The sequence below is a fragment of the Mobula hypostoma genome, chromosome 8 (assembly GCF_963921235.1).
Source record: "Mobula hypostoma chromosome 8, sMobHyp1.1, whole genome shotgun sequence".
NCBI classification, from domain to species: Eukaryota; Metazoa; Chordata; class Chondrichthyes; order Myliobatiformes; family Myliobatidae; genus Mobula; species Mobula hypostoma.
Window position 1 is genome coordinate 528,999 of NC_086104.1, and position 24,138 is coordinate 553,136.

General features: G+C 46.8%; 1 protein-coding gene across 2 annotated transcripts in view; it reads right to left on the bottom strand.

The window, feature by feature from the left end:
* Positions 1-21,507, bottom strand: part of gpn1 (GPN-loop GTPase 1) — a 43,611-nt gene extending 22,104 nt beyond the window's left edge. For both annotated transcript variants that reach the window (XM_063055365.1, XM_063055364.1), the window contains exons 1-8: positions 21,390-21,507; positions 17,335-17,428; positions 17,189-17,232; positions 15,774-15,836; positions 15,359-15,396; positions 11,478-11,556; positions 9,539-9,633; positions 2,120-2,165 (exon numbers count right to left, since the gene is read on the bottom strand). In XM_063055365.1, the coding sequence (XP_062911435.1) occupies positions 2,120-2,165; positions 9,539-9,633; positions 11,478-11,556; positions 15,359-15,396; positions 15,774-15,836; positions 17,189-17,232; positions 17,335-17,428; positions 21,390-21,485 (555 nt within the window). In that variant the 5' untranslated portion in view covers positions 21,486-21,507. The remainder of the gene's footprint in view (positions 1-2,119; positions 2,166-9,538; positions 9,634-11,477; positions 11,557-15,358; positions 15,397-15,773; positions 15,837-17,188; positions 17,233-17,334; positions 17,429-21,389) is intronic.
* Between the last annotated feature and the right edge of the window lie 2,631 nt (positions 21,508-24,138).

Sequence of the window (24,138 nt, forward strand, 5' to 3'; positions counted from 1 at the left end):
TTTTTTAAACAACGGAACAACATGAGCTACCCTCCAATCCTCCAGCACCACACCCATGGCTAAGGACATTTTAAATATTTCTGCCAGGGCCCCTATATGTTCCATGATACTACTGCTTGCTTCCCTTCCTTCCATATATGCTATGCCAGTTTCCTGAGTAAATACCGATGCAAAAAAACTGTTTAAGATCTCCCCCATTTCGTGAGGTTCCACACATAGACGACCACTCTGATCTTCTAGGGGACCAATTTTGTCCCTAACTATCCGTTGGCTCTTAATATACTTGTAGAAACCCTTCGGGTTTACCTTCACATTATCTGCCAAAGCAACCTCATGTCTTCTTTTTGCCTTCCTGATTTCCTTCTTTAGTATTTTCTTACATTTTCTATACTCTTCAAGTACCTCATTTGTTCTTTGTTGCCTATACCTGCTATACACCTCTCTCTTTTTCTTAACCAGATCGCCAATGAAAACCAAGGTTCCCTGTGCCTGTTGACTTTGCCTTTAATCCTGGCAGGAACATGCAAACTCTGCGCTCTCAAAATTTTGCCTTTGAAGGCCTTCCACTTACTGAACACATCCTTGCCGGAAAACAACTTATCCCAATCCACTCTTCCTAGATCCTTTCACATTTCCACAAAATTGGCCCTTCTCCAATTTAGGACCTCAACTCGAGGACCAGATCTATCCTTATCCATAATTAATTTGAAACTAATGACATTATGGTCACTGGACCCAAAATGTTCACCTACACATACTTCTGTCACCTGACCTGTCTGGTTCCCTAACAGGAGATCAAGTATTGCATCCTCTCTCGTAGGTACCTCTATATATTGACTTAGAAAACTTTCTTGAACACATTTGATAAACTCCAAGTCATCTAGCCCTTTCACAGTGTGGGAGTCCCAGTCAATATGTGGAAAGTTAAAATCCCCTACTATTCCTATATCGGTCTGCTATCTCTCTACAGATTTGCTCCTCCAATTCTCTCTGATTATTGGGCGGTCTATTAGCGTGGTCACACCTTTCCCGTTCCTCAGCTCCACACATATGGCCTCTGTAGACGAGCCCTCCTGCCCCTCCTGCAACCAAGTCTCACTAATAGCAATAATGTCGTAATCCCACATGCCAATCCACGCCCTAAACTCATCTACCTTACCTACAATACTCCTTGCATTGAAATAGATGCACCTGAGAACATTTCTATCACATACAAACCTTTGATTTCTGTCTATACATGCAGTCCTCGCATGTCTATACATGTCCATACATGCAGTCCACCTGACCATCTGCTCTAACACTCTGGTTCCCCTCCCCCTGCAAATCTAGTTTAAACTCCCCAGAGCAGCACTAGCAAATCTACCCGCAAGGATGTCTGTCCCCCTCCAGTTCAGGTGCAAACCGTCCCGTCGGAACAGGTCCCACCTTCCCTGGAACAAAAACCCAATTGTCCAGAAACATGAAGCCCTCCCTCCTGCACCATCTCCCTAGCCACATATTTAGCTGCATTATCTTCCTATTTCTACCCTCACTAGCATGTGGCACGGGTAGTAATCCTGAGATTGCAACCCTGGTGGTCCTGTCCTTCATCTTTGCACCTAACTCCCTAATCTCTCTTTGAAGAACCTCCTCCTCCTTCCTATCCATGTCATTGGTCCCTACATGAACCACAACATCTGACTGCTCACCCTCCCTCCTGAGAATACTGAGAACTTGATCCGAGATATCGCGGACCCTGGCACCAGGGAGGCAACAGACCATCCAGGATTCTCGATCTCTGTTTAAATATACCCAGCGACTTGCCCTCCACAGCCGTCTGTGGCAATGAATTCCACAGATTCACCACCCTCTGGCTCAAGAAATTCCTCCTCATCTCTGTTCTAAAAGGACGTCCCTCTATTCTGGGCCTGTGTCCTCTTGTCTTGGACTTCCCCTACCACAGGAAGCATCTTATCTGTGTAGGCCTTTCAATATTCAATAGGTTTTAATGAGATCCCCCCTCATTCTTAGAGAGGTGTAGCAGAGTTAGATTTAGGTTTATTGTTCATATTTCAATTACCTGAGAATGTAAGGACAAACAGGTCCAAGACTTTCCTCACCTAGAAGTTTGAATACTCACCTTATTCATGACGACAATGAACGGCAGTCTGGTTTTGTAGAGGATACTGGAGAAAAGAAAATGCTGTTACTTGCTCAGCAGATACAGAGACCCCTTTATCAATAGTAATGACACTTCCCTGTGTTTAGTCCACATCCCTGTTCCTATCTCGATCCATACACCTGTCCAGTTTTATTTAGTTTCTATTTTTTTTGTTTACACACTGGTGGCTCCTGCCAACACCTCTTTCTTTGGCTGCCTTCTGTATCAATTACCTTGCCTTATATCTCCTTTGAACCAAAAAGTTCTATTCAAAAGGTTCAAAGGAACATCTGAACAAGCCTGATGCATTTTGGAAACAAGTCCTGTGGACTGATGAAGTTAAAATAGAACCTTTTGGCTGCAATGAGAAAAGATATGTTTGGAGAAAAAAGGGTGCAGAATTTTATAAAAAAAGAACCCCTCTCCAACTGTTAATCATGGGGGTGGATCGATCATGCTTTGGGCTTGTGTTGCAGCCAGTGGCACAGGGAACATTTACTGGTAGAGGTAAGAATGAATTCAATGATGATGACCAGCAAATTCTGGAAGCAAACATCACACCATCTGTAAAAAAGCTAAAGATGAAAAGAGGATGGCTTCTACAACAGAATAATGATCCTAAACACACCTCAAAATCCACAATGGACTACCTCAAGAAGTGGAAGCTGAAGGTTTTGCCATGGCCCTCGCAGTCCCCTGACCTAAACATCATCGAAAATCTATGGACAGACCTCAAAAGAGCAGTGCATGCAAGACGGCCCAAGAATCTCACAGAACTAGAAGCCTTTTGCAAGGAAGAATGGGCGAAAATCCCAAACATGAATTGAAAGACTCTTAGCTGGCTACAAAAAGTGTTTACCATCTGTAATACTTGCTAAAGGATATGTTACTAAGTACTGCCATGCAGGGTGCCCAAACTTTTGCTTCAGGCCCTTTTCCTTTTTTGTTATTTTAAAACTGTAAAAGATGGAAATAAAAAAGTTTTCTTGCTTAAAATATTAAAGAAATGTGTCAACTTTAACTTTATGCCTTTTGGAAATCAGTTCATCTTTTACTCACTTAGCTATTCACAGTGACAGAAATTTTGACCGGGGTGCCCGAACTTTTGCATGCCACTGTATATACAAACCCCATTTCCAGAAAAGTTGGGATATTTTCCAAAATGCAATAAAAACAAAAATCTGTGATATATTAATTCACATGAACCTTTATTTAACTGACAAAAGTACAAAGAAAAGATTTTCAATAGTTATACTTACAAACTTAATTGTATTTTGTAAACATACACAAATTTAGAATTTGATGGCTGCAACACACTCAACAAAAGTTGGGACAGAGGTAAGTTTACCATTGTGTTACATCACCTTTCCTTTTAATAACACTTTTTAATCGTTTTGGAACTGAGGATACTAATTGTAGTAGATTTGCAATTGGAAATTTTGTCCATTCTTGCTTGATATAAGACTTCAGCTGCTCAACAGTCCGTGGTCTCCGTTGTCTGATTCTCCTCTTCATGATGCACTATACATTTTCAATAGGAGATAGATCTGGACAAAGTCACGCTGTTGTAGCCCGTGCAGAATGTGGTCTGGCATTGTCCTGCTGAAATAAGCATGGACGTCCCCAGAAGAGACGTCGCCTTGATGGCAACATATGTCTCTCTAAAATCCTAATATACGCCTCAGAGTCAATGGTACCTTCACATACATGCAACTCACCCATGCCGTGGGCACTGATGCACCCCCATACCATCACAGATGCTGGCTTTTGCACCTTTCACTGATAACAAACTGGATGGTCGTTTTCATCTTTGGCACGGAGAACTCAACGCCCATTTTTTCCAAAAACTAGCTGAAATGTGGACTCATCTGACCACAGCACACAGTTCCACAGTCTTTCGGTCCATCTGAGATGAGCTCGGACCCAGAGAACTTGCCGGCGTTTTTGCATAGAGTTGATGTATGGCTTCCTCCTTGCATAATACAGTTTCAAGTTGCATTTCTGGATGCAGCGATGGACTGTGTTGAGTGACAATGGTTTTCCGAAGTACTCCTGGGCCCAGGTGGCTATAATTGTCGCCTGAGGGCTCAAAGGTCACGTGCATTCAACAGTGGTTTCCGACCTTGCCCTTTACGCACTGAGATGTCTCTGGATTCTCTGAATCTTTTCACAATATTATGTACTGTAGATGTTGAAAGACCTAAATTCTCTGCAATCTTGCGTTGAAAAATGTTCCTTTTGAACTGACTAACAATTCTGTCACGAATTTTGGCACAAAGGGGTGAGCCACGACCCATTCTTGCTTGCAAAGACTGAGCCTTTGATGGACGCTACTTTTATACCCAGTCATGATACTTCACCTGCTACCAATTAGCCTGCTTAATGTGGAGTTTTCCAAATCGGTGTTACTTGAATATTCTGTGCACTTTTCAATCTTATTTTAACTCTGTCCCAACTTTTGTTGAGTGTGTTGCAGCCATCAAATTCTAAATTTGTGTATATTTACAAAATACAATTAAGTTGGTCAGTAAAACTATTGAAAATCTTTTCTTGCAACACACATCAAAGTTGCTGGTGAATGCAGCAGGCCAGGCAGCATCTCTAGGAAGAGGTACAGTCGACGTTTCAGGCCGAGACCCTTCGTCAGGACTAATCTCTTACTAACTCTTCCTTCAGAATGGTCTCGGCCTGAAACGTCGACTGTACCTCTTCCTAGAGATGCTGCCTGGCCTGCTGCGTTCACCAACAACTTTGATGTGTGTTGCTTGAATTTCCAGCATCTGCAGAATTCCTGTTGTTTGAAAATCTTTTCTATGTACTTTTGTCAGTTAAATAACGGTTCACGTGAATTAACATATCACAGATTTTTGTTTTTATTGCATTTTGGAAAATATCTCAACTTTTCTGGAAATGAGGTTTGTAGTTAAATAACAATAAACCTGACTTGACTTGAAATGTGTCATTTACGTGAGAAAACAATATGCCCACCAGGGATAGGGTCTGTCTTGTCCTCACCTGCCAACCCACCAGTATCCGCGTCCAGCACATAATTCTCCGTAACTTCTGCCATCTCCAGCAGGATCCCACCACCAAGCACATCTTTCTCTCCCCCCCCACTCCCACATTCTGCTTTCTGCAGGGATCACTCCCTATGCCACTCCTTTATCCATTCATCCCTCCCCACTGATCTCCCTCCTGGCACTTACCCTGGCAAGCGGAACAAGTGCCACACCTGCCCCTACATCTCCTCCCTCACGACCGTGCAGGGTCCTAAACAGTCCTTCCAGGTGAGGAGACACTTCACCCGTGAGTCTGTAGAGGTCACCTCATGTATCCGGTACTCCAGTTGCGGCCTCATGTTTATGGGTGAGACCCGATGTAGATTGGGAGACCGCTTTGCTGAGCACCTACTCTCCATCCGCCGGAAAAAATGGGATCTCCTGGTGGCCACCTATTTTAATTCCACTTCCCATTCCCATATGTCAATCCATGCCCTCCTCCACTGCTGTGATGAGGCCACACTTAGGTTGGAGGAACACCACCTTATATTTCATCTGGGTAGCCTCCAACCTGATGGCATGAACATCGATTTTTCAAACCTCCAGTAATGCCCCCTCACCATTCCCCATTTCCATTTTCCTCTCACCTTATCTCCGTACCTGCCTATCATCTCCCTCCCTCTGTTACTCCTCGCCCTTTTTCTTCTTCCATGGCCCACTGACCTCTCCGATCAGATTCCCCCTGCTCCGGACCTGTATCTCTTTAACCAACCAACTTCCCAACTCTTCACTTCACCCTCCCCTCCCGGTTTCACCTTTCACCTTGTGGTTCTGCCTCCTCTCCCCCAACTTTCTTAATGACTCATCTATTTCTCCAGTCCTGCTGAAGGGTCTCAGCCCAAAACAGTCAGCAATGTTCGGGATTTGGGAGGAGATGGTGGCGCGACGCAGCTCACAGCGGCCACTCCTGTGGTGATGTCTGTTATCTGTCAAGTAGGGTGCCGTGCACAATCCTGATTTGACGGAGACGGACGTGAGAGCACGGAGGAATATCTGGAGAAACTTCTGAAATGCCTGATTCGCTGCCACTGCTACTGTGTGATCCAGAATCTCCGGAGAAGGCCCCGAGTCCTCGGCTTTGCTTGTTGCTTGGCGGCCGGGGTGGGGTCGAAGCGCTCGGCAGAGCATGGTGCTCAGAGAGGCTGTGTCGGAGGGGCTGGTCAGAGGCTCGAAGTTTTCAGACTCTTGGCAGTGTGGAGGATCAGAGGGATCTTGGGGTCCGAGTCCATAGGACACTCAAAGCTGCTGCTCAGGTTGACTCTGTGGTTAAGAAGGCATACAGTGTATTGGCCTTCATCAATCATGGGACTGAGTTTAAGAGCCGAGAGGTAATGTTGCAGCTATATAGGACCCTGGTCAGACCCCACTTGGAGTACTGTGCTCAATTCTGGTCACCTCACTACAGGAAGGACATGGAAACCATAGAAAGGGTGCAGAGGAGATTTATAAGGATGTTGCCTGGATTGGGGAGCATGCCTTATGACAATAGGTTGAGTGAACTTGGCCTTTTCTCCTTGGAGCAACAGAGGATGAGAGGTGACCTGATAGAGGCGGTAGGTGAGGACAAGGGAAACCCTATTCCTACTGGGGTGGCGGGAGGATGGAGTGAAAGCAGATGTGCGTGAAATGGGGGAGATGCGTTTGAGAGCAGAGTTGATGGTGGAGGAAGGGAAGCCCCTTTCTTTAAAAAAGGAGGACATCTCCTTCGTCCTGGAATGAAAAGCCTCATCCTGAGAGCAGATGCGGTGGAGACGGAGGAATTGCGAGAAGGGGTTGGCATTTTTGCAAGAGACAGGGTGAGAAGACGAATAGTCCAGATAGCTGTGAGAGTCAGTAGGCTTATAGTACACATCAGTAGATAAACTGTCTCCAGAGATAGAGACAGAAAGATCTAGAAAGGGGAGGGAGGTGTTGGAAATGGACCAGGTAAACTTGAGGGCAGGGTGAAAGTTGGAGGCAAAGTTAATGAAGTCAACGAGCTCAGAATGCGTGCAGGAAGCAGCACCAATGCAGTCGTCGATGTAGCGAAGGAAAAGTGGGGGACAAATACCAGAATAGGCACGGAACATAGATTGTTCCACAAAGCCAACAAAAAGGCAGGCATAGCTAGGACCCATACGGGTGCCCATGGCTATATCTTTAGTTTGGAGGAAGTGGGAGGAGCCAATGGAGAAATTATTAAGGGTAAGGACTAATTCCGCTGGATGGAGCAGAGTGGTGGTAGAGGGGAACTGGTTAGGTCTGGAATCCAAAAAGAAGCGGACAGCTTTGAGACCTTCCTGATGGGGTATGGAAGTATATAGGGACTGGACATCCATGGTGAAAATAAAGCGGTGGGAGCCAGGGATCTTAAAATCATCAAAAAAGTTTCAGAGCGTGAGAAGCGTCACCAACATAGGTAGGAAGGGATAGAACAAGGGGGGATAAAACAGTGTCGAGGTATGCAGAAACGAGTTCGGTGGGGCAGGAGCAAGCTGGTACAATAGGTCTACCAGGACAGGCAGGTTTGTTGATCTTGGGTAGGAGGTAGAAACGGGAAATGCGGGGTGTGGGAACTATAAGGTTGGTAGCAGTGGATGGGAGATTCCCTGAGCAGATAAAGTCGGTGATGGTGTGGGAGACAATGGCCTGGTGCTCCTTAGTGGGGTCATGATCGAGGGGTAAATAAGAGGAGGTATCCGCGAGTTGTCGCTGTGCCTCGGCAAGGTAGAGGTCAGTACACCAGACTACAACAGCACCCCCTCATGATCCTCTCATATCCCTTTTGCCAATCAACTGTCCAGCTCTCGGCTCCATCCCTCCCCCTCCTGTCTTCTCCTATCATTTTGGATCTCCCCCTCTCCCTCCCACTTTCAAATCTCTTACTATCTCTTCTTTCAGTTAGTCCTGACGAAGGGTCTCAGTCCGAAACGTCGACTGTACCTCTTCCTAGAGATGCTGCCTGGCCTGCTGCGTTCACCAACAACTTTTATGTGTGTTGTTTGAAATTCCAGCATCTGCAGATTTCCTCGTGTTTGCATTCTTATTCTCCAGTCTTATTTCAATGGTTTTCTCACTAGGTAGTCCCAAAAGTCACTGGTGCAGCACAGTAGTTCTGTGCTGTCCAAGTTAATCCTGTCATCATTACGAATCCAGTGTTTTGTTCCTGCCGATTTCTCCAGGTAACCCAACGGATACATCTCCTGTTCTCCTTGATGCAGGTTTCCAATGTGCCTTTGTACACTGCTCCACATTCACAGGGAATCCTGTAAATGCCAGCTGTCTGATTTCCAGGTCATCCTTGACTCACATAAGCTGGGATTTGAGCTTCCTTACAGGTTCGTGGATGGTATTTCTCCAGTACTCCTTCAGGGTCCTGGCAATCCTTCCAGAAACCATGGAAATATAGAGAAGACAGCAGTAGTGACAGGCTCCTCCACATCATTTGGTTTCCTGGTTTTTCCGTAGGCCCTTTTCAGGGCTCAATTGATTTTCTTCGCTTGTAACCACTCTGTAGGAACATCATGCGCAATCGTCTTATTTCCTCTTGGAGTCTCTCCAGGTCCAAAATAGCTTCTGCATGGTTAGTTAAAGTTGATAGAACCACTCTACTTTTGGGGTATAAGGCCGTGTGAGTGGGCTTCCAATAGTTGCAATGCCCAAGGGTACCATCCAGTTTCCATCGTATTAGAATGTCCAGGAACCATTCTTCTCCATCGCCATCATAAACTGAATATTCGGATGTATGCTGTTCAGATGACCATGGAACTGTTGGGAGTGCCTGTAGTCCATGAGGCCACGCTACAAAGGTGTCATAACATACCTGAAGCAGCTTTTCGGGCTGATAATATATTCGATTTTGAACTTTTGCAGTAATTTGTCTCCATCTCATCTCAGTTAACCATTTCTTTACATCACAGAGTCAGTACTCTGCTCAACCCCTTTCACGTCTGCTTCGTACAACAGAAGCCAAGCTGCAAACTCTCACCAATCCCCACCCCCACCCCCAGGTACATTTTGTAAAAATTCAGGTTTACATCCCAAACAGTACGTTCCTTAAATCTCATTATTCTATTGGCTGCTCTGCAGGGTTGTACATCAATTTCTAGTTGTAAGATCTCATGAGCCAAAACCCCTTCAAGCCCTCTCTCTTACCTTTTGACCTCCTGTCTCAGGCTCCGAATTCCATCTGCTCTGCCTGAACAGACCCAATCTCTATCCCGGCAGCTCCCTTGGTATTTCATTTTACAGTGTCCATTTCACAGTTTCCATCAATGCTAACCAATAACCTGGTGGGCAGCAGCGAGTTATCACTGTCTATGTGCACCAACTCCCCGCAGTGCAAAGCCCACACACATACCTGCAAGCATACAGCATATTAGACATGAAGGTGACGGGGTTCGTGCTCCGCGATGTGTCCATTACGTAGACAATGACAGTGGAGAATGTGGATGCCTATGAACAGAGAACATAGGTCAGTACAGTACAGTACAGACCCTTTGGCCCACAATGTTGTGCCGACCCTGTAACCTATTCCAAGATCAATCTAACCCCTCTCTTCCTTCTAGCCCTCTGTTTTTCTATCGTCCATGTGCCTATCAAGTTTCTTAAATGCCCCTAATATATCTGTCACCACCCCTGGTAAAGTTTTCCACACATCCACCCACCTCCGACATTTGTTACTTTCCACCTAACTCCTCAAAATAAAAACACAAGGAAGTCTGCTGACGCTGGAAATCCAGAGCAACATGCACAAAATGCTGGAGGAACTCAGCTGGTCAGGCAGCATCTATGGAAATGAATAAACAGTCGATGTTTTGGGCCAAGACCCTTCTTCAGGTCTGAAATGGAACGAGAAAGACGCTAAAATAAAAAAGGTGGGGGCGGGGGAAGGAGGACTAGCTGGAAGGTGATAGGTGAAGCCAAGTGGGTGGGAAAGGTAAAAGGCTGGAGACGAAAGAATCTGATAAAAGAGCAGAGTGGACCATGGGAGAAAGGGAAGGAGGGACCCAGGGGGTAAGTGATAGACAGGTGAGAAGAGGTAAAAGGCCAGAGAGGGAGTAGAAGATGGAAGGGGGAGGGGAAAATTACCAGGAAGGAGAAATCGACATTCATGCCATCAGTTTGGAGGACACCCAGATGGAACATAAGGTGTTGATCCTCTACACTGAGGGGTGGTCGCATCTTAGCACAAGAGGAGGCCATAGACTGACATGTCGGAACAGTAAGGGGAATTGGCTCCCTCTACGCTGTCCCATCACACACTCCCAGGGTCAGACACAGACTGATGCTCCCTCTACACTGTCCCATCACACAGTCCCAGGGTCAGACACAGATTGATGCTCCCTCTACACTGTCCCATCACACACTCCCAGAGCTGATTTATTTTGCCTCTCTGCCCCATTCTCCTGCATGCTCCCCATAATCTCTGACACCCTGACAAATCAAGAATTTTCAACTTCTGCTTTAAATATACTCTGCAGCCGTCTATGGCAATGAATTCCAGATTCATCACCCTCTGGCTAAAGATATTCCTCTCCATCTCTGTTGTTCTTCTATTCTGAGGCTGTGCCCTCTGGTCCCAGACTCCCCACTATAGGAAACATCCTCTCTATATCCACTTTATCTTGGCCTTTCAACATTCAATAGGTTTCAATGAGATTCCCTCCTCATTCTTCTAAACTCCAGACAGTACAGGCCTAAAGCCATCCAATGCTCCTCATATCTTAACCCTTTCATTCCTGGAAGCATTGTCATTAACCTCCTCTGGGCCTTCTCAGGGTACTGCTTTACCTCAAGGTGCTGTGTAAAGATCTGATCTGTATGAACAGTTTGCAAGAGAAGCTTTTCATTGTATCTTGCTGCCTGCAACAATAATGAACTGATTTACCAGTCTGTTACACTGGTGAAACACTCCCAGGGCAGGGGCAGCAGCGGTCAGTGAAATAGTGAAGCTCCACGTACACTGCCCAATGAAAGACTCCAAGCAGCTGCAGCCCAGGGAAATGTACTACATGGCGTATGAGCCAAGCAAAAGTCTGTATTCAAGTATTCAAGCTCTAAAACTCAGCTCCTTAATTTTAATTATTTATTATTATTACAATTTGCTTTCTGTTTTATATTTGCACACACTGTCAGTCTTTGCTCGAGTGTGGTTTACCATTGACTCTATTGTATTTCTTTGCATCTACTGTCAAAGCCTGCAGGAAAATGAATTTCAGGGTTGCAGACGGTGAGATGTCTGCCCTTTGATAACAAATTTACTTTTAAGTTGCTGACCCTCGCATGGCAACACCTACCAAGGCCTCTGTGATGATTGTTCCAGATGCGGACCAGGTGAAGACTTCAATCTGTCCAGGAGTGTCTATTACAACATACCTTTAAAACAAATATATTGGCTTACCAGTGTAATCAGCTTCTTTCAACGCTGTACAAACGCAAGCTCCCTAATGACATTCCAGAACATTCTAATTCATGGGCTTCAGTGATTCAGTGATGTGGCGATCATTTATTGGCCATCCTGCTCACCAACCCCCCACCCCCCATACCATCACTCAACACAGCAATTAATACTGCTTCCTCACTGCTCTGAGCAGGCATCCTCTCCCAGTGACTGCACACATCTCCTGCAGTTGTTCAGGCTTCCTCAGACGTCTCAGAGACCGTCCAGACAGTAACTGAGCACCCAGAGAAGCAGACTGAACCTGGGACACTGGCACAGATAGTGGGGTTGCTGCCTCATAGTCGCACTGTGGCCCCAAGATCCAGAAAACTGCAGATGTGAGCAAACACTGGATAGGTACATGATGGGAGGCAGTATGGAGGGCGATAGTCCAGATGTGGGTCGATGGGCACAGGCAGAACAATAGCTTGCCAAGAACTAGATGGGCTGAAAGGCCTGTTTCTGCACTGTAGTGCTCCGTGGCTCCATAGGATAAGCTGACGTTGTTTTCTTTGGAACAGGAAAAGCGGAGGGAAACATCACAATATTGAGAGGTCTAGAGAAAGCAGATGAGGAGGGCATCTACAGCAATGAGGTTAAAAAGAAAAGCAGAGGGGGTGGGAATGTGTGCCATTAATTCAGAGCAATGGAGAAGAATCAGAGGCAAACATGATTCCCCCACAGGATGGTCAGGATGTGGAATTCTCTGCCTGGAAGTCCCCTCTTGTGGGAGAATATAAAATCGGGGTCACAGCTTCAACAGGCAGTGCTTAAGAAAGCGGCATCATCGAGGGCTCTCACCACCCTCTCCTCACGACTTACCCTCAGGAGGTGACGAGCCTGAAGATCCATAACCAATGATTGAAAAACAGCTTCTTCCCTCCACAATCACATTCCAGGAACCCATGAACAACACCTCACTGTAAACTGAGGAACCCATAAACACGTCACTGTAAACTCAGGAACCCATGAACAACACGTCACTGTAAACTCAGGAACCCATGAACAATACCTCACTGTAAATTCAAGAGGTTCTGCAGTTGCTGGAAGTGCAGAGCAACACAAACAAAAAGCTGGAAGAACTCTGCAGGTCAAGCAGTATCTAAGGAGAGGAATAGTCAACATTGGGACTGGATGGACTACCTCACTGTTTGTAATTTAGAGTCATTTTGTGGCTTTGCACTGTACTGCTGCCACAAAACAGCAAATTTCACTTCACATAAAACGATGATTCCTGTACCGAGGCTCTGGTCAGTAAAAAGGCACGTGTCAGGAATCGGCAGTGGTAATTAAGTGAATCCCTTGAGTACAAGGGATATAGAAATGCATTTAAGACAGAAATTATAGGGCAAAAAGGGCCATGGGATATCCCTGGCAGATAAGACCAAGGAGAATCCAAGAGATTCTACAAGGACATTCAGAGTAAAAGGGGGGCTCAGTAGCTCAGGCGATTGTAGGTCCCTTAAGGATAAATGATAGAGATTTATGTGTGGAACCGAAGGAAATGGAGGAGGTTGTAAATGAACACCTCGTCTGTGTTTACCATGACAGGAGCATTCAGGGGAGGGGAACACACCAACATTATGAAGGAGCTGGTGTAGAATGCCTTGAGCGTGACCAGATGAACCATGGGAAGCAAGGGAAGAGAGAGTTGGGAGCTGGCCGAGATATTTGTAAATCTGGTAAACACAGGTGAGGGACTGGGCACAGCTGATGTTATGCCCTTATAGATGCTGTGTCATAACAACAGCCTCTCACTCAATATCAGCAAGAATAAGAAACTGATTGCAGACCTCAGGAGTGGGAAACCAGAGGTCAATGAGCCAGTCCTCATTGCAGAATCAGAGGTGGAGAAGGTTAGGAACTTTAAATTCATGGGGTTACTATTTCAGAGGACCTGTCCTAGACCCAGCGGGTAAGTGTAACTGTGAAAAAAATCACAACAGGAGCCTACAGAGATTCTGCATGACATCTAAAACTCTGACAAACTTCTATAGATGTGTAGTGGTAGAGTGTATTGACTGGCTGCATCACGACCTGGTATGGAAACACCAATGCCTTTGAAAGGAAAATTCTACAAAAGGTAGTGGATTCAGCCCGGTACATCACCAGTAAAGTCCTCCCAACCACTGAGCACATCTACATGAAACACTGTCGTAGGAAAGCAGCATCCACCATCAAAGTCCTCACCACCCAGGCCATGCTCTTTTCTTCCTGCTGCCATCAGGAGAAGGTACAGGAGCCTCAGAAGTCACACCTCCAGGCTCAAGAACAGTTACTACCCTCAACCATCAGGCTCCTGAACAAACAGGGATAACTACACTCAGTCGCTCATCCACAGAGATGTTCCCATGCTGATCTCACTTTAAGGACAATTTATCTCATGTTCTTGTTACTTATTGCTATTTATTTATATTTGCTTTTGCGGTTTGTTGTCTTCTGCACTCTGGTTGATCTTTCATTGATCCTGTCATAGTTACTATTTTGTAGATTTGCTGAGTATGTCACAGGGAAACGAATCTCAGCGTTGTATATGATGACATACGCACTTGGAAAATAAAATTTATTTTGAACTTTAGCACAGGTAAGGTACCAATGCTGTGCCTTTATTGAAGAGCAGCAGGGCCAAGTCAGGGAACTGCAACGCAGTGAGACTAGTGTCAGTGGTGCGGTTTTGAGACAGGATTGATCTGACTTTGGACAGGCAAGGTCTGATTAGGGACAGACAGCATGATTTTGTGAGAGTGAAATCATGTCTCACGAATTAGAATGACTTTTTTTTAGGTGAGTCCAGGGTAGGGCTACATAGACTTTAGCTAGGCCCCTAGCAGGGTGAGCTAACCAATGAGAATATAATTGGCTTGGTGGGAAGAGGGCTGTTTCTCAGCCACAGGGAGCAGAGTGCCGGAGTGCTGTTTGTCAACTATATTGATGTTTTCAATGAGAATGTAAAGGCTCGATTAGGAAGCTTACCGACAACATTAAATTGGTAGTTCAAAAGAAATAAGAAAGAAGAGCAGGAGTCGGCCGTCTAGCCCGTTGAGCCTGCTCCACCATTCAATAAGATCACGGCTGATCTGACCATGGACTCATCTCCACCTACCTGCCTTTTCCTCATAACCCTTAATTACCCTAGTGTGCAAAAATCTATCCAACCTTGTCTTCAATATATTTGCTGAGGTAGCCCCCAGTGCTTAATTGGGCAGAGAATTCCACAGGTTCACCACTACCGGGAAAATCAGTTCCTCCTCATCTCCGTCCTAAATTTACTCCCCTGAATCTTGAGGCTATGGACAGTGAGGAAGGTCGCCAGTTACAAAAGGATCTAGATCAACTGGGAAAATGGCAAGGACTGGCAGATAGAACTTAACTCAGACAAGTGTGAGGTGATGAAATCAGGGTCGAGGTGGGACAGAGAGGCCTGGGAGTAGAGGTACATGGTTCACTGACAGTGGGAACCGTGCTGCAGGTGGTGCTTGACGTATTTGCCTCATCAGCACCGAGTAATGAGCATGCGGCAGGGCTACAAAATGGTGCTCAAGTCGTACACAAGCATTGTGTGCAGTAGCCCCCACTTTATGGAAATTTGCACAATTTCATTTCAGGTCAACACAGACAGGTTGGGCCAAAGGGTCCTGCTTCTATGCTGAACAACACCATGGTCCTCAAGCTGTGAAGGAGATCACCCATTCATCATCAGTAACATCCAGAATGGCTTTGCACATTGAAACCACTCACTGACAATCCTGCTGCCTCTTCTCAATGAACTTCATAACCTGTAGAAGATGGAGGGAATAAACAGTGTGAACAACCCACCCCCAGAGCTGACGGACAACATGCCCACGCAGACCTCACCTCTTCCTGCCCCACTCCCTTCGTCGCTCCGCCCGTCCGTCCAATCCCCTCTCCCCCTCCCCACTCCCTCCATCCCTCTGCCCCTCCCTCCAATCCCATTCCCCTCCCCACTCCCTTCGTCCCTCCGCCGCTCCCTCCAATCCCCCGTCCCCCTCCCCACTCCCTCCAATCCCGTCCCCCTCCCCACTCCCTCCAATCCCCTGTCACCCTCACCACTCCCTCCAATCCCGTCTCCCTCCCCACTCCCTCCATCCCTCTGCCCCACTCCTGAAGGCAGGAATGAAATACAGAAGCTCACCTGATCAAACCGCGTCGCAAACAAATTCAAAGACGTGACGATACCACCATTGGGCCCAAGTCCATATCTGAAGCACTGGGTCAGGGAAAGAAATCAGCAGGCAGGGTCAGAGTACAGGTGCAGGCTCTGCCCCATGGACACAACCCAGGCAGGGCCCAGAGTGCAGGTACAGGCTCTGCCCCATGGACACAACCCAGGCAGGGCCAGAGTGCAGGTACAGACTCTGCCCCATGGACATTCACAAACCCAGGCAGAGCCAGAGTGCAGGCTCTTCCCAAGGGCTCGTTCGGAAAGCATTGGACATACACCAGCATGCCAAGTTTAGAGTTAGGCTATGAGGGTTGTGTTCCAGACTGGTATTAAAGCTCCTGCATCTTGTCATGACACCGCATCAGGGTGGATAAATTCTCAGGGCCTGACAAGGTGTTCTCTCGGACCCTGTTGGAGAAAAATGCAGAAATATCCGGGTCCCTCGCCGAGATATTTAAATCATCCTTCACAACAGGTGAGGTGCTCGAGGATTGAAAGATAGCCGATGTTGTTCTGCTGTTTAAGGAAGGCTCTGAAAGTAAACCAGGGAATTAGAGGCTGGTGGGCCCTGACATCAGTTGTAGGAAAGTTATTGGAAGATATTCTAAGGGACCGGATATATGAGTATTTTGATAGAAATGGACTGATTAAGGATTGTCGTCACGTGCTTGGTAGGTCGTGTCAAACCAATCTTATAGCTTTTCCAGGAAGTTAGAGGAAAGTGGATGAAGGCAAGGCAGTGGATGTTATCTACATGGACCTTAGCAAGGCATTTGACAAGGTCCCGCATGGGAGGCTGGTCAAGGAGGTTCAGTCGCTCAGCATTCAGGATGAGGCGGTAAACTGGATTAGATATTGGCTTTGTGGGAGAAGCCAGAGAGTGGTATTACAGCCGAGGGTTGCCTCTCTGACTGGAGAGCTGTGACTAGAGGTGTGAAGCAGGGATCAGTGTTCCGTCCGTTGTCATCTCTATCAACAATCTACATGATAATGTGGTTAACGGGATCAGCAACTTTGTGGATGACACCAAGATTGACGGTGTAGTGGACAGCGAGGAAGGCTATCATGGCTTGCAGAGGGAAAATTTTCTTTCACCCCTCCAACACGTGTGTGCAAACCCAAGACTCTTACAGTATAAAACTGTCCCTGAAAACACAGATACCCTTCCTTCTTATCTACCACTTCACATACTTTCTCCAAGAACACACAATTTGTTACCTTGTTCTTAACAATGGACTGCAGGATTTTGACAAAAGTTCAGGCCAACAGGGCTACAAGTCACCTCTTGTCCCTCCCTCTCTTCTTGTGAATAATAGTGTTAGGTTTGCACACACACTATTACAGTTTGTTGCTCACAATTGCACCACTGTCTCCACGACCAAAGGATATTGCTTCATCACCTCCCTGTAGTTCACAGTGTCCCGAATATCTGAAAAACAAGTAGCATCACAATGTGGCTCCCAGCAGCCAGAACCTTGCACCATCCTGCTGTAACATCACCCACCCTGCACCTCTACACCAAAGTCCTCACCGATATTAGCTGGGATAGGAAACTCATGCACTGCAGGGTCCAGGTTGATCACATATGGAGGAGATCCTTTAGTGTGCAGATGACCAGTCAGTCTCTGAGGAGCAGAAAGAAATCAGAGTGGTTCAGAGCTCGTTCATACCTGTCCAGTTCAACAACCACCACTGTGTCTCCAATCCCTCCCCCCTCGATCCCCAATCCCCCCTCCATCCCTAATCACTCCTTCAATCCCCAATCCCTTGATCTCTAATCACTCACTCAATCCTCAATTCCCACCTCGACCCCCAATCCCTGCCTCGACCTCCAATCCCCCCCTTGATCTCTAATCACTCCCTCAATCCCCACCTCGACCCCCAATCCCCCCTCGATCCCTAATCACTCCCTCAATCCCCATTCCCCACCTCGATCCCCAATCCCCATTTTCCCCTACCACCTCAATCCCTATTTGCCCATCCCACCCACTTCCTCCAAGGCCATGTTCAATCCAGTCCCTCGATCCTCTGCGGCTATCCCCTCTGCACTTCACACTTCACTTTTCCCTCCTCCAGCCCCACCCCATCCTCCACCCCATCCCCTCCCCATTCTGCGCCTCACTGCCTAGCCCCTCCCTCTTTCCTCCATGCACCACCCCGTCCATCCTCAGACATCCCACCTCTCCCAGGAGTTCCAGGAGTCTCCCGCATATCGATAGTGGCTCCCTGATGCCCGGAAACTATATACAATATCCCGGAAATAGATTTTTTGAGAGGGAGAGGGAGAGGGAGCATCCTGATTGGTCTCTCTTCATGCTAAGAGTGGTCCCCAACCACTGGGCCGCGAGGAAACAATATGATTTGGCGATTTGAAACGATATGAGTCAGCTGCATCTTTCCTCATTCCCTGTCACGCACTGTTGAATTCTAACGCACGCGAGGTCATCAGTGACCCAAGACGTGCAAAGGAATGGGTCCGTGACCCATTTGTGAATGTTCCCGGTGAATCATCCATGTCAGCGCGGGAAAAAGATCAACTCCTCGAGCTTGCAAATGACGGTGGGCTGAAAAGTATGTTTGACGTAACATCTCTGCCGGCATTCTGGATCAAAGTCAAGGCTGAATATCCTGAGATAGCCACGAAAGCACTGAAAATGTTGCTTCCATTTCTAACATATTTCTGCGAAGCAGAGTTTTCTGCAATGAATGCAACGAAAACTAAATTGCGGAATAGACTGGACATGAGGAACCCCCTTCGAGTATCGCTGTCTCCCATCACCCCTCGATGGGACCGTCTTGTTGCAGGAAAACAAGCCCAGGGCTCCCACTGATTCAGCGATATTGGTGTGTTGCAATAATTTTATATAGAAACATAGAAACATAGAAAATAGGTGCAGGAGTAGGCCATTCGGCCCTTCGAGCCTGCACCGCCATTTATTATGATCATGGCTGATCATCCAACTCAGAACCCCGCCCCAGCCTTCCCTCCATACCCCCTGACCCCCGTAGCCACACGGGCCATATCTAACTCCCTCTTAAATATAGCCAATGAACTGGCCTCAACTGTTTCCTGTGGCAGAGAATTCCACAGATTCACCACTCTCTGTGTGAAGAAGTTTTTCCTAATCTCGGTCCTAAAAGGCTTCCCCTCTATCCTCAAACTGTGGCCCCTCGTTCTGGACTTCCCCAACATCGGGAACAATCTTCCTGCATCTAGCCTGTCCAATCCCTTTAGGATCTTATACGTTTCAATCAGATCCCCCCTCAATCTTCTAAATTCCAACGAGTACAAGCCCAGTTCATCCAGTCTTTCTTCATATGAAAGTCCTGCCATCCCAGGAATCAATCTGGTGAACCTTCTTTGTACTCCCTCTATGGCAAGAATATCTTTCCTCAGATTAGGGGACCAAAACTGCACACAATACTCCAGGTGTGGTCTCACCAAGGCCTTGTACAACTGCAGTAGTACCTCCCTGCTCCTGTACTCGAATCCTATCGCTATAAATGCCAGCATACCATTCGCCTTTTTCACCGCCTGCTGTACCTGCATGCCCACTTTCAATGACTGGTGTATAATGACACCCAGGTCTCGTTGCACCTCCCCTTTTCCTAATCGGCCACTATTCAGATAATAATCTGTTTTCCTATTTTTGCCACCAAAGTGGATAACTTCACATTTATCCACATTAAATTGCATCTGCCATGAATTTGCCCACTCACCCAACCTATCCAAGTCACCCTGCATCCTCTTAGCATCCTCCTCACAGCTAACACTGCCACCCAGCTTCGTGTCATCCGCAAACTTGCAGATGCTGCATTTAATTCCCTCATCCAAGTCATTAATATATATTGTAAACAACTGGGGTCCCAGCACTGAGCCTTGCGGTACCCCACTAGTCACCGCCTGCCATTCTGAAAAGGTTCCGTTTATTCCCACTCTTTGCTTCCTGTCTGCTAACCAATTCTCCACCCACACCAATAACTTACCCCCAATACCGTGTGCTTTAAGTTTGCACACTAATCTCCTGTGTGGGACCTTGTCAAAAGCCTTTTGAAAATCCAAATATACCACATCCACTGGTTCTCCCCTATCCACTCTACTAGTTACATCCTGAAAAAATTCTACGAGATTCGTCAGACATGATTTTCCTTTCACAAATCCATGCTGACTTTGTCCGATGATTTCACCGCTTTCCAAATGTGCTGTTATCACATCCTTGATAACTGACTCCAGCAGTTTCCCCACCACTGACGTTAGGCTAACCGGCCTATAATTCCCCGGTTTCTCTCTCCCTCCTTTTTTAAAAAGTGAAGTTACATTAGCCACCCTCCAATCCGCAGGAACTAGTCCAGAATCTAACGAGTTTTGAAAAATTATCATTAATACATCCACTATTTCTTGGGCTACTTCCTTAAGCACTCTAGGATGCAGACCATCTGGTCCGGGGGATTTATCTGCCTTCAATCCCTTCAATGCGCTGTGTGTTTAACATCCAAACGTTACTTAAAATGTTATGATGCTATTGACTTATAGGTGACTTATAATTCAGTGGTCCCCAGCCTCCGGGCCGCGAAGAATACAGCGGTGGCTGGAACGCTCCCAGCACATCTTTAAGAAAAAAGCCGAAATAAACAAGCTAATTAATTAGGTGCCGCCCAGCACGTAAATGTCGGCCCAGATCAGAGGCGATTGCCGATTGCGTCGTCTCTGATCTGGGCCAACATTTACATGCTGGGCAGCACCTAATCAATTAGCTTGTTTATTTCAGCTTTTTTCTTAAAGATGTGCTGGGTGCGTTCTGGCTACCGCTGTACCGCTGCATTCTTCGCGGCCCAGAGGTTTGGGACCACTGTTATAATTGACTTATTGCTACATTCATGCGAGGAAAATATGCGCTGTGTTTAATATTAAATTCGTTAGCTAAACCCCTTTAGAAACAAAATTGAGTGTATTAGCCTCTTACAAGTGACGTATAGTTGACTTATCACCTATGTTCCGATCGCGTTTAACACCCACCCACCCCCCCCCCCGGGTCGGCCGGTCCGCAAGAATATTGTCAATATTAAACTGGTCCGCGGTGCATAACTCGATCTGTCCTTTGTCTATTGAGACACAGCAAATTGACCCTTCCAGTCCTTCAATCTACTCTGTCCAGCAATAGCACTCCCACCCCCGCGTTTAACCCTAATGTAATCACAGGACAATTTATAATAACCAATTAATCTACCAACTGGTACGTCTTTGGACTGTGGAAAAACTCCTTACAGACAGCAGCGGAAAACGAACAGTGTCTGCAACCGGTCTCGATCACACTATGTCCTGACATGCTTCCTACAGCTGCAGATCGACCGAGAAACCACCTACATCTCCACCCAGATCATCACATCAGGAGGTCCCAGTCACGGACCGCGGCTGTTCACAGCGCCCCTCCGCATCACCACCGTCCCTGTCCCCGTCCCGGCCTCGGCTCCCATCACCTCAGGCCGGGCCGAGGCAAGCTCAACTCCCCCAGCCGAGCCTAGACACTGCAGTCCCGAACTAGTCAGCTTTCCCCGAGTCCCTGTCCCTGTCCTTCCCCTGGGTACCTGGACGAAACTGGTTTTCCCGGAGCCCGCCATGCCGAGGACGATCAGACAGACAGCGCCGACCTTCGGGCCTCCGGGATCTGCGGCCGCCGCCATTGCCGCCCGACGCCGAATGATGACGTCCTGGAGCGGGGTGATGGCGACCGGCACCCCGACGCCGAATGATGACGTCCTGGAGCGGGGTCATGGCGACCCGTAGGGAGCGGGAAGCGCAGTGACCCTGCCTCCCCAACTCTTCACAACAGGCTCTCCGAGGCCCCGCTGGCGAGATCTGTCCCTCCGCAGTGATCCGGCCTCCCCAACTCTCCATTGACAAGTTCTCCGAGGCCCCGCTGGCCAGAGCCGTCCCTCCGCTTTAGGTGCCGGAATATGGTGACGCTCCGGGGAGCGGCGAGGTGGACAGGCCGCCCCTGTACCTCTAACGACCAGCTCGGTTTATTATTCTGTGAAAATGCTTTTGGGGATTGCAGACATCCCACCCTGCAAAAACTCATTTCAGGGAGGTAGCACCCCCCCCCCCGGTCAACCTCCAAGGGTGACTGTAAACAGGACATTTGATATGAAAAAACACAACAATTTATTTGATCACATATTGAAACTATTTATACACACACATATATATATCACAGATTTCACTTTAGACAGCTTCCCCCAGAACTCCTCAACTGGCAAACTTTTGTAGTTTGGCACCAGTCCTTCAAGGTTAATTGAGACATAATCCAGGACTTCCAAGTGGAGTCTTGCATCTGCCTTGATCACATTTGGAAATCTCGCTGCCAAAGTCAAAATCTGGTCTGGATTCACCTCATCTTGGCTCTTTGTATTAACCACTGACAGATCTTTCAAGATTTGGTCTCTCTTTGGGAACTTCTCCAAGATTTTTTGAAAGCACCTGACATAGAATTATCTGGCATCTTTGAAGAACTGCTTTGTCTTGTAAGGGGGGATCTCTTGTGCTTCCTCGCTTAGCAACTGCTTCCTTGCCAGATACCCAGTAAAAAGCTCTTCATCTGGGCGGTGAATTTCAGGGTTGCTCACATCCATCTCCTGAATGTTCTGTTCTCTCAATACTTTTGGCTCAATAAATCTGCTTGCTATGTCATGCAGGAGCTGTTCTAGACTCTGATCCAACTTGAAGAGGATAGGTGCCTTGTTTTGAAAAATCAAATTGAATTTGTCAAAACATTGTGTGACATTATGGAGAAAGCACATGTATATTTTCATTTGGGGGTCTTTCAGCCTCTTCTGAATATGAGATGACTTCTGATTCTCACTCTTTGACGCAAAATATGAAATAAAGGCTGGCCATTGGTGGAGCAGATGGTCCAAACCTTTTCCTAAAGGAAGCCAGTGTGTAGGACAATGCTTTTGTACTCCGTGCTGGGCAACACTGCAGAACTCTTGAAATTGTTTTAGGTCTTCTCTTCGTTTGGAACTTTTCTCAAAGTAGTAGTAGATGTCAATGAGCAGTTCTTCAGGTGACATTGAGATCTCCTTAGCAGCAGTTTTGGCACAAATGTTCACCAGGTGACTTGGACAGCCAACGCTGTAAATATGAGGGGCCTGTGCTTTCACTCCTGATAAGACAGAGTTGTTTTTGCCAATCATCACATTGCAGTTGTCACTGCTAAATCCTACACAATTAGACCATTCAAGGCCTTTGTCATGCATGGATGATGCAATGCAGTTGAATATGTTTTCAGCTTTGGCATCATTGCACACTGGCTTATCTACAAATCCAACTGTTACCTAATCCTGTGTTTCATTCTAGTGCCTGGCTAAAATAGCACATTCCTTCTCACACATGATATCGTTGCTTTCATCAACCAAAGTTCTGTACGGCCTTCTTTCTGTCAGGATGAACCTGTACAGATCCTCTGAACTCTCAGGTTCCAGTGCCATGTTCACAATTGCTGCTGTCTTGGTTGATCAGCAGGCATAGTTTTTTGCTATTTCGGTACATTATCAATAGACAATAGGTGCAGGAGTAGGCGATTTGGCCCTTTGAGCCAGCACCGCCATTCACTGTGATAATGGCTGATCATCCACAATCAGTATCCAGTTCCTACCTTCTCCCCATATCCCTTGACTCCGCTACCTGTATCATGGAGTCGTTTTTTTATTCTATTACAACTTTAAGCACGTCTACAGGGAGTTTGGCCTTATCACGTAGGACATCAATAGAGTAGCTCCTTAGCAGCTAGCCAGCTAGTTTAAATAATGTTAGCTATGCTAATGAATGAATGAATGACACCTGTTAAACTCACCTCAACATGTCTTTTACAGTCATTTGGGCAATAGAAAAGTCACTGTTGCAAACAGTGCAGCGAGCAACACTGTCATTATTTTTGACCCCTATTAGGCAGGGGTTCACTTTAGTGTAGTCTGGGGTGAATTGCGTTTTATATATTTTCTTCAAACACTCTGCCATGGCGGTGCAAGACATGAAACTGATCTGATGGAGAGACAGGGGTCGACTCTAAAGCCCGCCCACAGAGAAAACTGATAGGTCTACTTATCACAAAGAGAGATCAATCAGGATACTCGCTCTCCCTCTCAAAAAACTCAATTTCCGGGATATTGTATATAATTCGCGGGTGTCAGGGAGCTGCCATCAATATGCGGGAGACTCCCGGAACTTCCAGGAGAGGTGGGATGTCTGGGATTGTGGTGGGATGTTCCAATTCATTTATTGTTAGATTTTAGCTTGGGTTATACAGTTATTCACTTGTGTATTTGCGGGTCACCC